We start from the raw sequence: 15,647 nt of genomic DNA on the forward strand, positions 1-15,647 counted from the left end.
ATAGATTATAAGCTTCTTGAGGGAAGGGATGGTTTCATTTTTGTCTCTGTATCCTCAGCACCTGGCGCACAGAATTTAATAAATGCTCGCTGATTGACTGGCATTACTGTATAGCCGCAAGTACTGTCTCTGAAGAATAAAAATAGGTATCATTTAGCGGTCAACGGAGACATGCAGGACGGGTGTGAGCATGTAAATAAGGGACTAAACAAAGTACCCCAATAAAGGATTTCACCAATGAAATGTTAAGATTGGAAAAGGACATGGGCTAGTCCAGTGGTGAAAGCATGAGGCAAACTACATATGCTCCGCCAGGATCCTTGTAAATTAAGAAGAAAAAGGAAGGTCCTCCGCCTACTGGGTGGGCACCTCCCCACTCTGTTGTTCATCTGTGGACAGGCTAGATCTGCATCAGGGAAGGGAAAATCTGCACCAACTGTACCAGAGATCCGAATGAGTTCTTCCTTACAGTCCTAGTACTGAGTGAAATGACAATATTTCTATAAACTTCAATCAACAGTTCATCTCCCTTGTAAAACAGGGATCACTGAACCGACAGAGATCAGAGGGGCTTATCGGATCACTACAGATATCAGTTAGTGGCTTTGGGTCTTGACTGGATTAATCCAGTGGCTTTATACTGTAACATTTATTTACATGGGCAAAGGGTGTGTGTGTGGGGGGGGACGGAGGGAGGGAGGAAGGGAAAGAGGGGGAGGAGAAGAGAAAGAAGAGAGGGAGAAGAGAGAGAAAGAGAGGGAGGGGGGAGAGAGAGAGACAGAGGTAGGTGAGGGAGAGGGAGAGAGATCCAAACGGAAATAAAAAGGGGAGGAAAGGAGAGGAATCAGCTTTCCAGAACAACTTTTTAAACCCTCCTAGATATCACTTGCCTCATTCAACACCAAGACCCAAGTCAGCAGAGTGTTGCACAAATTTCTTCCCCTGGGACAAGCCAGAGTCTACAATGTGTGAAGTACACAACAACACTAACACTGCCTAAGTTCATCCTGGGTAATGAGGCATTGGGAGGACAGGGACAAAAAAAGAGCTGAGAGTAACATCAAGATTCTGAAAGGATGGGGGCAGCTGGGTGGCTCAGTGGATTGAGAGCCAGGCCCAGAGATGGGAGGTCCTGGGTTCAAATCTGGGTCTCAGACACTTCTCAGCTGGATGACTCTGGGCAAGTCACTTAATCCTCATTGCCTAGCCCTTACCACTCTTCTGCCTTGGAGCTAAAACACAATATTGATTCCAAAAGGAAGGGAAGGGTTAAAAAGAAAAAAAAAAAAGATTCTGGAAGGATTCAGGCAAGATGTATTCTAAGCCAGTGACCAACTGTATGTGGTGCCCAATAAGCACTTTCAATTCCAAAATCAGGTTTCTGAAGACTGAAATCCGGTCAGCCTTTACATCGGGGGGAGGGCCTCTCTGGAAATCTCTCTGCAGGGACTTGTATGCCCACCCTGAGTGTGAGTCAATAACAGGCCTCCCTCAGTGGAAGTGCCAAATCTATACAAAGAGAAAGACATGGAGCATCCCCTTAGCACAGTCTCTATGCGCTAAGCTTTGACATACGGGCCAGGCCTCCTAAGAGAACAGAAAGACCCTCCTTTTGTTTCAGAATGCTTAGCATCCAGCGTCATGCCTGGCACACAGTTGGCATTAAGAAAGGCTTGCTGGTAATAATACATGTGTTACCCAGTGGAATTGCTTGTCAGCTAGGGGAGGGGGGAAGGAAGAGGGAGGGAAAGCACATGAATCATGCAACCATGGAAAAACCTTCTAAATAACCCCCCCCAACACACAACACCAATTAACTAACTAATTAATTAATTTTTAAAAAGAAAGGCTTGCTGGGTTGAAAGGGAGACAGAAGCAGGCAGAGTGAAGCCTCAATACATGAGTATATTACTTTCTATACTAAAGGTATTCCTGGAAGTGAACAGAGTTGATATAAGAAACATACTCGGGGGGGCAGCTAGGTAGATGGGAGGAGGTCCTGGTTTCAAATTTGACCTCAGACACTTCCTAGCTGTGTAACCCTGGGCAAGTCACTTAACCTCCACTGCCTAGTCCTTAACCACTCTTCTGCCTTGGAACCAATCCACAGTATTGATTCTAAGACAGAAGGTAAGGAAGAGAGAGAGAGACAGAGACAAAGACACAGAGGGAGAGAGAGAAAAGAAGAAAGGAAGACACTTGTCAAGTGAAATAATCCTGTGGGAGAAAGTGCATACCAAGTAACAAGGGTTCCTGTAATGGGAATGACTTTCCCTTTACCAACTGTCGATCTAGGGCTCAGAAGGGAGTTTGAGAAACTAACTAGTGCAACCCTCCCCTCCCCTCCTTTCACAGATTTGCAAGCCTCAGAGGCAGGATTGGAACCCAGGGCCAGAGTTGGCTCTTTCCACTAGATCAGGCTGCCTCATCACAAATCCATCTATACATTTAAAGTTGAGCCTGACACTTAAAACAGCTCACCAACACTACATAAATAGCCATCCAGGGGCCAAAATGTGCCCCACAACTTTTTCCATAATTCTGAAATTATAAATCTATGCACCTTAAAACTACTGTCTCATCTAAAGACAGGGAATCTTTATGAAACACAATATGATTTCTAACTGAGCATTCAACTATTCCTTTATTGACTGCTTATTAAAAATTATCCAGAAACCAAAAGAGAATCTATAGTATGACCAATTTCTTCAGTAGGAGAGAAGCCTGTCACCTAGATTTATTATTCCTCAAATTTTATTTTAGAACATATTTTTCAACTTCCCTTAAAAAAGAAAAGAAAGGGGGCAGCTGGGTAGCACAGTGGATTGAGAACCAGTCCTAGAGATGGGAGGTCCTGGGTTCAAATCTGGCCTCGGCCACTTCCCAGCTGTGTGATCCTGGGCAAGTCACTTGACCCCCATTGCCTAGCCCTTGCCACTCTTCTGCCTTGGAACCAATACACAGTATTGACTCCAAGACGGAAGGTAAGGGTTTAAAAAAAAAATTCTATCCCACTGTTCTAAAGAACAATGTGGAACAAAAGGCTATAAAATTGTGCATACCATCTGACCCAGCAATACCACTACTAGGCCTGTACCCCAAAGAAATCAAAGGAAAAGGAAAAGAACCCACTTGTACAAAAATACTGATGTTTTTGTAACACACAACCCTTTTTGTGGTGGCAAAGAATTGGAAACTTAGAGGATACTCATCAACTGAGGAATGGCTGAACAAGCTGTGGTACTTGTTTATGATGGAATGCTATTGTGCTATAAGAAATGATGAGTAGGATGGTTTCAGAAAAACTTGGGAAGCCTTAGACGAACGGATGCAAAGCGAAATGAGCTAACCTGGAGGAACTTTGTACAAAGAAGAATGAAATACAATGATCTAGAACAATTCCAAAAGACTTATGAAAATATACTATCCACCTCTAAAGAAGGAAAAAATGGAATCTGAATGCAGTTTGAAACATGTTAAATTTTTTTTTAAATTATCAGTTTTTGGTCTGTGTTTTCTTTTGCAACATGACTAACGTGGAAATGTTTTACGTTGACGGCACATGTATCATTTATATCAAATTGCTTGCCTTCTCAGGGAGTGGGAAGAGAAGAAAGAAGGGCGAAAATTTAGAACTCAAAATTCTAAAAAAATGTTAAAAAAAATCTTTGTTTATATGTAATTAAGAAAGAAATTGAAATAAACAACATTAAAAAATTTTTTTTCTGCTCATAAGTTCCAAAGGAGGTTGCATGCAAGAATGAGCAGGAAGAAGGGAAGGAGTGAAAGGAAATATTGTGATGATCTCAAGGGTTCTGGAATCCAAAAAGTGATCACGGATTGAATCCAGGGAGAAAGTAAAACACTTATTCTTCCCCACAAAAAAGGGTTCAAGAAAGATAAGTGTTTAACAAGAAGAAAAACATAAGGCAGAGTATGAAAAACAAAATGAAAATATAGGGTAAGAGATGAATAACCAACGGAAATGGAAGAGCAGCAGTAGGGCCTCTTTAGGGATTTAGGTGTAAATGAAGCACTAAAGAGATGAGAGAGGCAACTTTAGATATGAAATCACCATCTTGTAGTTTGCACAGCCTACTCTTCATTCAAGGAAAACAGCCAAAAATTTGAGGACAAAAGATCTCATTTCCAGTAAACATACAGAGGGAGAAGAAATCAGTCATGATCAGCACTGAGATCCTAGTGTTTATCTGCTACAGCTAGGTAATAAGTCTACACAAAGTGAAAGCTAATCTTCCTGCTAGGAGAGACTAAAAGGCTTCCAGGTATACCCATCTCTATACCCTCCAAGTCCTAAGGAACAACAAAGAGTTCCTTTAAACACAAATGAAATGTCTAAGACAGATATGGTCAGAGAGGTGGCACAGTAGATAAAGAGTGTGGGGGCCTGGAATCAAGAAGATCTGAATTCAAATCTGGCCTGAGACACTGGCTAGCTGGGTGACTCTGGGCAAGTCATCTTATGCCATTTCCCTCAGTTTCCTCATCTGTAACATGAATTGGAGAAGGAAAAGGCAAACCACTCCAATATCTTTGCCAAGAAAACCCCAAATGGGGTCATGAAGAGTCAGACAGACTGAACAACAAAAAATATTGATATTACACCTTAAGGTTTGCGAAGAACTTGACACCTATTATTCCATCTGAGTCTCACAACAATTCTGGGAGGTAGGCACTTATTATTGTTTGAACTTTCTGGAGGATTAAACCGGGGCTGAGAGAGCTTGTGACTTGCCCAGGGTCATATAGTTAAGTAAGTGTTGGAGGCAGGATTGGAATCTAGGTCTTATTGACTCCAAGTCCAGCCTCTATCTAAGATGTCAGGCAGGGAGGGGTTCAATGTGAAAGTTAAGAAGAAAAGAGATATGAAGAGAGAATGGGGACGTTTGACTTACTTCAGAAAGTTATAGAGGAGAAAAAGGCCAAGTGAACATTTTGTGCTAGGAAACAAGTTGAGAAAGTGTGAAGAAGATGGAGGGCTTTGGCTTCTAGAACAGTGAGAGGGCATATCCCCAGATGCAGCTGGTGAGATCCAGGAGGGAGGAGTGATGCTGGGCAGCACTTGGTAATGACAGGGGTTTTCTGAGAATCTGTATCCAAGACAGAAACCCCCCAAGCTGTGTCATGGCTAGTCACACTACTTTTGTGAATCTGGTGATCCGCAAAGGCACAAATGCTTGTGTTTGAAGAAAGAGAGAGCCTTGCTAACACTAACCCAATCTTGAGAATTAAGAAACTGAAGACCTGAAAAGCTTGACTATAATAGTGTTATCACTTTTCTCAATCAAGGGCAAGAAATTCAGATGTGTATCACAGCTGGCTAAGAAGGTTGTATCTAAAAATGGAATGCCAAAATTGGGACACTAATGCACTGCTGCTGGAGTTGTGAACTGATCCCACCATTCTGGAGGGCAATTTGGAACTATGCCCAAAGGGCGATAAAGACTGCCTGCCCTTTGATCCAGCCATAGCACTGCTGGGCTTGTACCCCAAAGAGATAATAAGGAATAATATTTGTACAAAAGTATTTATAGCTGCACTTTTTATAGTGGCCAAAAACTGGAAAAGGAGGGGATGCCCTTTGATTGGGGAATGGCTGAACAAATTGTGGTATCTGTTGGCGATGGAATACTACTGTGCTCAAAGGAATGAAGAATTGGAGGGATTCCGTGTGAACTGGAACGACCTCCAGGAACTGCTGATGTGGAATGAAAGGAGCAGAACCAGGAGAACATTGTGCAGAGACTGATACACTGTGGCACACTTGAATGTAACAGACTTTGCTACTAGTAGCAATGTGATGACCCAGGACAGTCCCAGGGACTTGCGAGAAGAGCGCTATCCACACCAAGAGAAAGAACATTCCATTACAAATATGGAAATAGGTTCTGAACAATGATACATGTGAACAATGATACAGTGAAATTGTTTGTTAGCTCCAGGGGGGAGGGAGAGAACCTGAATCTTGTAACCCTGGAAAAGATTCTAAATAAATAAATATTTAAAAAAATTAAAATGGAATGCCAATTTATGGGCCACAGCTTAAACCACAGAAATGACAGGCTCTTATATAGAGATGGCATATATCTAATAATGGTAAGAACCCATCTGGTAAGAATGTATTAACCTGGAATTTACAAATATAATACAAATGAATTTTAAAATGAAAAGAATGAGGGAAAAAATTGCTTATAACAACTGAGCCAGATTCCAATGAGAGGAATACAATGTAGGCAGATGAGATACTCCAAAATATATGAGAAAAAAAAATCTAAGCAAGGATCCAGTAATAAAATCTGTGTACTCACCATGTATACAAATGTGCAGAGTACAGGTCACAAGCAAGATAAACTAGAGATCCATTTTCCATATGGAGGTAAAGATGAACCCCCAAATGACCACAACCTTGTTGGGGGAGGCACCTGTGATGACTGGACTCTGGTGCTGGAAAATTCTTTAACTACCGGTAACTTCCTAACTAGTTACTGGGGTGACCAGCTGAAGGCAGCAGAGTGTGCATGCTGGGGGGCAGGAGGAAGAAATGGATAGTATAATAATCACAGAGGACATCATCCTTCTTGTATGCTATAGATGATGGGTGGAGAAGGGGAAGGCGAGTTTGAGGCAAAGATCCCAAGCCTGGAATGAATGTCCTGAATTATCTGGACAGACGCTAGAAATGTACAAAGCAGAGAAGCCAGTAAGTTCTTAACAGGGACATGGCAAAGTATAGAATGTTGGGCCCAGAGTCAGGAAAACCTGAATTCAAATTCTGCCTCAGTCACTCCGCATAAACTGTTTGACCTGTTTGCCTCAGTTTCCTCATCTGCAAAATGGGATTAATAACAGTACTTATTTCCCAGGGTTATTGCAAGGATCCAACCATTGTAAAGCACTTAGCACAAGAGAAGGTGCTTAGTAAATGCTTATTCTCTTCCCCTTTCTTTAATCTGTCTTAAGATAAATACCATCTTTTGAAAGGCCAAAGAACTAGCAAAGAGTTCTACTTTGGATCCAATTCCACCACCACCACCACGGAGGAGATGGCTGGTGGAAAGGATTGGAACTTCAACAACAGGGGAAACAACAACTCCATCATAGAGTTTATGACAGAAGAGTGGAGCTGAGCATGGTCTGACATGAACCCCGGATATTAGGAGAGATTTCAGAGCGTTCAAAGGAAGGATGGCAGAAAACCATGGGGAAACCAAACCAGGACAGAGGAGAGGTAATGGCATCACCAGGTTCTTGAAAGAGCTGACCTTGGACCTAGGAAGATAGAGGTTTGAATTCCTTAAGACACACACAGAATTTAAGCCCCATTGCCTAGCTCTTACCGCTCTTCTGCTTTGGAAGCAATATTTAGCATTAATTCTAAGGCAGAAAGTGAGGGTTTAAAAAGAAAAAAATCAGGCTCAAACTGGTAAGTTAAGTGATAAGGGAAGCAGCCATCTTAGACCTGATTCTGACCAATAAATGAGAGAGAAGTGGCTGATGGGAGCCAGAGAGAAAGGGACAGGGCCAGGCCACAGCTGAAGGCAGACCCAAGTAGGGCCTCGGGTGGAATCCTGGCTCTGCCACTTCTGATCCAGGTGACTTTGGACACTTCACCTCACCTCCTGGGGGTCCGGTCTCCTTCCCTATAAAAGGGAAGAGCAGGACCGCTGACTTCTACGGCTTTAAATCTATATTCCTAGGATCTCAGAATTGGTGAAAAAGAGTCAAGTTGAACACAGGCTGAGCCACACCCTCTACTGGAAGAGAAAAGATTCAAAGTCTAAAATTTTAGAGAAGCCAGTTCAGACTAGGATGGAAAGACTAAACCTTGTTGGTGACCTGGAACTGGTGGATATTCTGAAGAAGCCTATGGATTCCTTCTCAGTGATGCTTTTAAATGCATAAAATAAAATAAACAGATACCAAAGGAAATATTTATTATGCTGGATAATGAAGTCTTATCAAAATATTAAAATGAGTTCAGGGACTCTAGGTTAAGAATTCCTGCTCTAAAGGAGGAACGTTCTAAGGCTGGAAATATTCTATTAAGGAAGAAAAGGGAGAACTGTCTCAAGAGACAGATATGGACATACTGAAAGACATGAGTAAATGATGGCACAAACTTAAAAGGGGTCCTTTTAGCCAGTTCTGGCTAAGACAAACCCAGTGGGAAAGGAATACTGCTCAGAGTGGATGAAATGAGATGATGGGAACATCAATTAACTCTATTTCTGCTTCTCCATTCTCCATCAAGGATTTGATCAGAGACTGGAAAGAACAAAAAAAAATGGGCCACTAGTCAAAGGCTGCCCAGGGCCAGCCACTCAGCCCACAAACAATTGAACTTAGCTTGAGCCTTCGCACTCCTAATTCTGAACCTTGTCTACCACTTCACCAAGTATGAGGGCTGGGGCTCTCAACCTGAGGGATGGGAACTTAAAAAAACAAATTCTAGAGAATCACATTTCAAGATTCTTCAGATGGCCCGAGGGGGTCTAGGATACAAAAAAGGGGCAAGAGTCCTCTGATCTAAAGTATTTATTCTGGCCAGGCTCTAGAAAGCAAGCCTGGGAGCTTGGGACCAAGGCTGGGAGGCTCTTCCTCATCCAGGGAGCAGAAACTCAATGACTCTTTCCTAGGGAGAGAAGAGATTTCTGGGCAGATATGGGACTAGCCAGTCTGTGAGATGCCATGATCAGAACATGCCAGGGGCTAGAATTCTCAGTATTTAGTTTGCCCATGCTCATGGGAGCAGATGTCACTGCACTGTGCTCCAGGAAGTCCTCTCTTGGCATGTGAATATTTCAAGGATTTGTGATTTCATCAGCAGAACTTCAGATCACAACTCTTCATGAGCTGCTGTGACTGAAAATATTCATCATTACTCAACTCTCCTTTAGGTAATGGACCTGCCTGAATTCAGAACTTGAATGAATTCTGGCTGATTCTTAGAGGAAGATCAGCAGCCTACACCTGACCTCATCCCTAAGTTCTAGAAGTGAGCAGGGCCTACCAGAACTTTTGGGCTAGTCTCTGGGAGGGAAAAGTCACCAGGATACCTCAGTAAGTCTGTAATCTCCCCAGTGAATGGTGGGTGCATGCTCCTTCCAATGCTTTCTTCCTGACAAATCTGTGTCCCTTTTGTCCATCTCTGGAAGATCTGAGGCCAGGACCTCCTGACTCCAGGCCTGATACTCTATTGAGTCACAAACTGCCCCCTTCTCAAAGATTTTAAATAGATGAGAGTATTTCTATAGATTAGTAATTATTGGTCTGGATCAACTTTTTGCACACCGCTAATTTAAATTTGGCTACACCCCCATCCACCCCCACACCAATTTAATGCAGTTTAGGCCAAATCTAAGACTTTTGGCACTCTACTACCACATGCAGGTACCAACAAAGGCAAACCCATGGCAGCACTAAGTGAAACTCAGAGCTTCTAAGAATCAAGAACTACCTTCCTGTTTTCTGGAAAATAGATCATGGAGTAAGATACACATGACATCACAGAGCAGAGGAGTGCATGCATGCCAAGGCACCAGTTGTCAAGAGCAGTCACATTGTGGGTTTTTTGGACTAACTATAGTTGTCAGGCCAGAGGGGAGGTTTCTGAGAGGTGCTTTTACTTTAAAAAAGAAAGGAAAAAATTGATAATAAACTATTCTCTGCAGGTCTTCTTTACTAAGCCTCAAGGCATATGCTACTTCAATAAACTTGGAAGGTGGGGGCAGCTGGGTAGCTCAGTGAATGGAGAGCCAGGCCTAGAGACGGGAGGTCCTGGGTTCAAATCTGGCCCCAGACACTTCCTAGCTGTGTGACCCTGGGCTTAACCCCCACTGCCTAGCCCTCACCACTCTTCTGCCTTGGAGCCAATTAACTCCAAGATGGAAGATAAGGGTTAAAAAAAAAAACAAAACCAAAAAATGTGGAAGGACCAAAGTGACTCTGATCTGCACAACCAGCAAAATGGGGGAAGAGCCAAGGGAATAGGCTGGAGAGCAATGTAAACAAATCCAGCAACATTTCATCGAGCCACTTTACCCTCATATAGCCTCCTTCAACTCAAAGTGGATGATACACATGCTGCCTTCTCAACCAAAGGACACAAAACATGGCATGGCCTTTGCCAAAGGTCCTTGTCATCCTCACAAATATGAGTCCTGACTCAAACACCTGCCCCACTTTTGAGGCTTGTTTCCTTTCCTAGAAAATGAGACTGTCCTAAAGGCCCCAGCTCTACTATCCTATCACCCTACATCAATTCTGATCTGTGCTATCATAAAGCAATGCCCTTAGAGGTCACTATGGGGTACGAGAGCCTTTGGCACCCACACTAAGCCATCCCACTCTCCTAAGTCTTTGGGGCACTGCTTTTTTATTTCTGTTTCTTCTCCTTTGATGCCAACTATTACTTCTTGCTAGGTTTATCTCCCATTTGCCCCAGATTTTGCTCCTTTTAGCTGAACACTGGTATTGTCAAGCCTGTCTACACTGTCTAAAACAAGAGGACTCGGCTTCTTTCATGAATAAAATACATGAGATTGAAGGGATGGCTTCTGCTACTCTCAAATTTTCAGTTGAGTTTTTTGGGACTATTTGGACAAGCAACATTTATATAAATCAGAATGTTAGGGTAATTATGCCTTCTCAGGAGAAGTTTCTAAAGAAGAAAATCAAGATGTAGCAACCACTTTCAAGAAATGGGTGTATTGCACTGAAAGTTATGTCTCATGCAAAAAAAAAATTTAGGCCAAAACTACTTGGCCTCAATAATGTGATTTATAATGGCCCTGGGGAGGCTAACTTTAAATTGGGTAGGAATGCCTTAAGGACGAGACAGGGGGCCAACACATCTCTGGCATTCATTCATCCCTGCAAATTCTTGCTGGAAATGACAGAGGAAATCAAGGCTGTGCATCATTGTGGCCCACAAGGGAATCAGAAATGCAGTCACAGCAACTGACTTCAATCTCTCCATCCCAGAAGCTCTCCACTATGCAATTCGCCTAGAATTTCCATGGGGAAATCTCAGTCCTGGAGAATATACTTATTATGGATGTTTACCGTAGCTGTAACTTTGTCCCAGTCTGTTATAAAGGCCCGAAATCCTTCACCAAACAGAGTACCAGCTGTCCTGTGGAGGGGAAAAGCAGTAATATAACCAGGAGGAAAATATGTGTATGGAGGGTGTATTTGGAGAAAAAGGGGTCAAGAGGATGAATCAAGCTTGAAGTACTTGTGAGATGCTTCTGATCTTCAAGGATCGACCTGAAATTGTCAGTTAACAAAGGAACTACTAAAGAATCCACAGATTCTCAAAAGCAAGGTAGAAGATTATGAATCTTGTTTACAACACCACCTACACCTAGGTGAAGAGCCTACCATGACCCTAACCAGAATGCTGCCAACACACAGTAATATGATCAGAGAATTTAACAGAAATGACACACTAATTTCCCAAGAGAACTTACTTTTGGGGAAAGGGGTAAATTCAAGCATTTTAAAATAATTCCTGATTTCTAACTTTGTCTTAGGGAAGACAGGCCCCTCCCTCCTCCTGAGGGCAGTCCCCAGCAGATGGGCCCATCGGCTTAGCCCCACTTCGCACATACTTAAGGGCTTCCAAAACAGTCTGGCGGTGCTCTGAGGCTTTCAGGCGAATCTGCTCCCTGATGACGTCTGCGTTCTCCCTCTCTGCTTTGGCCTTTGCACGGGTCTCAGCTTCTATCCGAAGCATCTCATTCTTATGCCGCAGATCCATTTCCCGCTCCACAGTAGCTTTTGAATTAAAAAGATAGATAGATAGAGATAGAGAAGTGAGTCCTCCCCAAGACTCATACATCTGCCAAAAACAAAGTCAAGGGCAGTATTGGGGTAAAAAAGTCAAATTAAGGGCAAACAGAATTAAGTACCTTTTGGAGCTATGGGGGTGGGGATTCTTAACCAAATGAGATAGACATAATCACAAAAATGAGGAAAACAGAAAATTTCAATTAAAAATATTTTCATATCATCAAAATCAATGCAGATAGAAATGTAATTAAGCTATAAATTGCAGGGGAGAGGAAGAGAGATTGTGGCTTGTTGCTCCTAAAAATCAGTTACTTCAGATCTAGAAATGTCTGCAAAGTCATAGAGCAGCCAGTAGCATTCATAACTTCAGAAGTACAAATGTACAAACTTGCAAAGAGTCCGCATTTCAAAAGTTAACTAAAATTTTAAAATATTAATGTACCATATCAAAATTCATTAACTAACACCTGATGATATACTCAAGGACTCTGGATGACTTTGTACAAGTACCCATCACTTGCTTCTCAAGAACTGAAAGTATTGCTTGCAATCCTGGTCTTACGGTCACAAGGGGAACCAAGTTTTGATAAATATCTGGCAATGTTGATATGACCCCACAAGAATGAGTTTAATGGAGATTGTGTACCTGCTGTGACTGAGCCCAAGAACCTTCTCCACTGATCTACCTGTATGAGAAATTGTCTTCCAGAAGCTGCCATATACACAATAATACAGGATGACAAGGTACCCTGTCTTTTAAAAACTAAAATGAATTAGTAAAAATTCCCAAAACTAAAATACTAATTATTGTATTAAGCATAACAGAAATTTTAATAACTTTTAAATTATTTTTAGGCAATTTGGTAAGCTATAGAATCTATACTTTTTTTTTTAAACTCTTACCTTCTGTCTTAGTAAAAAGAGGGGCAAGGACTAGGCAAATAGAATTAAGTGACTTTGCCCAGGGTCACACAGCTAAGAAGGGCAAATTTGAGCCAAGATCCTCTGAACTTTAGACCTGTTGCTCTATCCACTGTGTCATCCAGCTGCTCTAACATGTATATTTTTCAAGTTATCACTAATAAGTTTTAAACTACACAAAGATTTTTGGGATCCTGGTATAAAACCAAAAGTCATTCTTTAAAAAATAAGTAAGCGACATTGAAAAAATAAGAGATATGGGATAAAAGAACTCTTGGGGGGGAAGCTGGGTAGCTCAGTGGATGGAGAGCCAGGCCTAGAGACGGGAGGTCCTGGGTTCAAATCTGGCCTCAGACACTTCCCAGCTGTGTGACCCTGGACAAGTCACTTGACCCCCATTGCCTAGCCCTTACCACTCTTCTGCCTTGTATTGACTCCAAGACAGAAGGTAAGGGTTTAAAAAAAAAAAGAACTCTTGGTTTTACCTCACAGTCTCTGAATTGGCTGATGGCAACAACCAGCCTGAGAGCAGCTATGAGGTAATAATAGCCCTCTACACTGCTGGTGAAGCTCTAACCTGGTCCAGCCATTTTGCCTTGGATCCTCCACATTCACACCTTTGGACTCGTGACGTGGCTATAAGACAGCTACCCCAAAGAAAGAGGCAGAGAGAATGGTTATATGTAAAAATGTTCATGTTGATACTCTTGGTGGGAGCACAAAACTGTAAACAAGGCAGATGGCCACTGACTGAAAGCACATCAGCAATGACAGCGATACATTAAAAAAGCAAAACATGATACTATCTCTTACTTTTTCAGAATCCTCACTGATGCTTTAGTTATAACATAAAATTCAAATGCAATTGTCTAGAACTACTCTCTGGAATGCCATTAAAACAATATGAACTAAGACAAGCAAAAACAAACAAACAAAATCAAGGCTTTCCTGGCTACACTGCGTGGACCACCCTTGAGCCTTTCCATTCAGGCAGTCTCCTCAATCGGGCAGAGGCACTGGCTTCCAGGAGTTTAGCTGGATCTCAGATGCGGAGCTAAAGGAACCCCGGAGGCCATCCAGAACAATTCTTTTGTCTCACAGAAGAGGAAACTCAAGCAGAGAGAGGGAAATTGGCTCTCCAGGTCACACAGCTCCCAAGTGCAGGGACTCCATTCCAACCCAGGTAGCCCAGCTCCAAGTCACTGCACAGTGGCAGACATGAAGACTGGGGTACTACTGGCTATGCTGAGAGCCCTTAGGGGAAATGGAAAGGGCTGTACTGTGCCCAGTGCTTAAGGGTGAGGCCCGGAACACTCAGGATTGCCACATTTCACATGGATTGATTGGGGGATATTTACAAGTAGCTGCATTTACATTATTTTTAAATGCTTTGTGTAATTATGAAACTGATCATACACAAGCACTTCGACACACAAAGGTAATCATGTGTGTAATGACTGCAGGCTGTCACGAGCTCCTCAAACACAGGTTTAAAAAGGAGACACTGGCTCGAACCCAGGAGTGATCAAGAAATAGCTACTTCCATCCCCTCCTGAACTGTTAGTCTTGTCATTTCTATTTTTGTATCCTTATCAATGTGCACCAACTCCTCCCTCTCAACGAGTCTTCCCTGCTAACGAATAAATGAGTACAGCCAAGCCAAACCAACATTTCAATCCAGCCCTTCCGTCTCTTTCTTGGGAATCCAGGCACTCTTTTTTAAAAAATCCTTACCCTCTGTCTCAGTAGCAATTTTAAGACAGAAGAGCAGCAAGAGCTAGGCAGTGGAGGTTAAGTGACTTGCTCAGGGTCACACACAGCTAGGAAGTATCTGAGGCCACATTTAAATTTAAGTCCTCCAGACTCCAGGCCTGGTGCTCCATCTACAGGAACACTCAGTTGCTCCCGAATCCAGGCTTTCTTCAAAGATTCCTCCTGGGCCTATGCTATGGCTCCCAGTCATAAGCCCAGCTTCTGACCAGCACCTCATTTTGATTGCCCCTGACTCAAGGGCAGACCTTACCTCTCCTGATCGCCTCCTGCTTCTGCACAGACTCCTCCTGCTTCCTTAAGTTTTCTTCATTTAGAAGTTGCTGAGGAAAAGCACACACAAGGCAGAAGAGAAAGTGAATTTCTCAAAGTGAGCATTCTGTGGAAAGTAGGCTGTGGCCAATGGGAGGCTGCACAGAGAGGGTCCTTGGACATAGGACTATCCATGTCAGAAGAGGGAGCCTGGCAGTCTGACTACTGACTACAAAGGAGCAGGCTTTCTTAATTCCACATGGATTTTAAATCTTTATCAGGAGATGAAGGAATCAGATCATCTCCTATAAGGTGAAAAATAAAATTAAAGACAGGCAGAGCTGTGTCACAAATGCTCTGGCAGCAGGGCAGGGGACACTGGTCTCACCCCTTGTGTTGCTGGTGTCTAATAGCTCAGAAGCTTTTGCAGTCAAGAAGCTCCCAACTAGATTCCCAGGGACCTTTCTGCTTTCCAGGAAGGTGGGGATGCAAGTCCCATCTTAAGGTCAAACGCTTTCTCTGGTTACACTGTAAAGGGCCAGCTGGCTCCAGAGCTTTCTTCTATCTGCATTTAGCAAGCCAATGGAAACAAAAGCAGGGATTCACAAACTAAATCTACTTTAGTATCAGAACATTAACTGTCAGGTTCCTTGGCCATCCCTCGTTTGGCAAGTGCTATTGGGAGGGCTGCAGTAAAGGATAAAAGCATTTGAGAACAGCACGTGGAGCCTAAAGCAAGGCTTGTGTCTTCATTCTGTATCCCACAGCACATGCACACACAAAATTCATGACCCTTGCCCTCCCCTCTTCCCCCAATAACTGATGGCAGAATCAAGTTTGGAATGGAGAAGGAAGCTCACAGTGAGTTCACACACATGCACAAACTATCA

General features: G+C 42.8%; 1 protein-coding gene across 1 annotated transcript in view; it reads right to left on the reverse strand.

The window, feature by feature from the left end:
- LOC100011951 (ATPase family AAA domain containing 3A) overlaps window positions 1–15,647 on the reverse strand; it is a 67,379-nt gene that overhangs the window by 38,877 nt on the left and 12,855 nt on the right. Inside the window, exons 5-7 of the mRNA XM_056796033.1 lie at window positions 14,759–14,828; window positions 11,634–11,799; window positions 11,086–11,155 (exon numbers count right to left, since the gene is read on the reverse strand). Of these exons, the coding sequence (XP_056652011.1) occupies window positions 11,086–11,155; window positions 11,634–11,799; window positions 14,759–14,828 (306 nt within the window). The remainder of the gene's footprint in view (window positions 1–11,085; window positions 11,156–11,633; window positions 11,800–14,758; window positions 14,829–15,647) is intronic.

This window comes from Monodelphis domestica, chromosome 4 (assembly GCF_027887165.1).
Source record: "Monodelphis domestica isolate mMonDom1 chromosome 4, mMonDom1.pri, whole genome shotgun sequence".
Classification (NCBI taxonomy): domain Eukaryota; kingdom Metazoa; phylum Chordata; class Mammalia; order Didelphimorphia; family Didelphidae; genus Monodelphis; species Monodelphis domestica.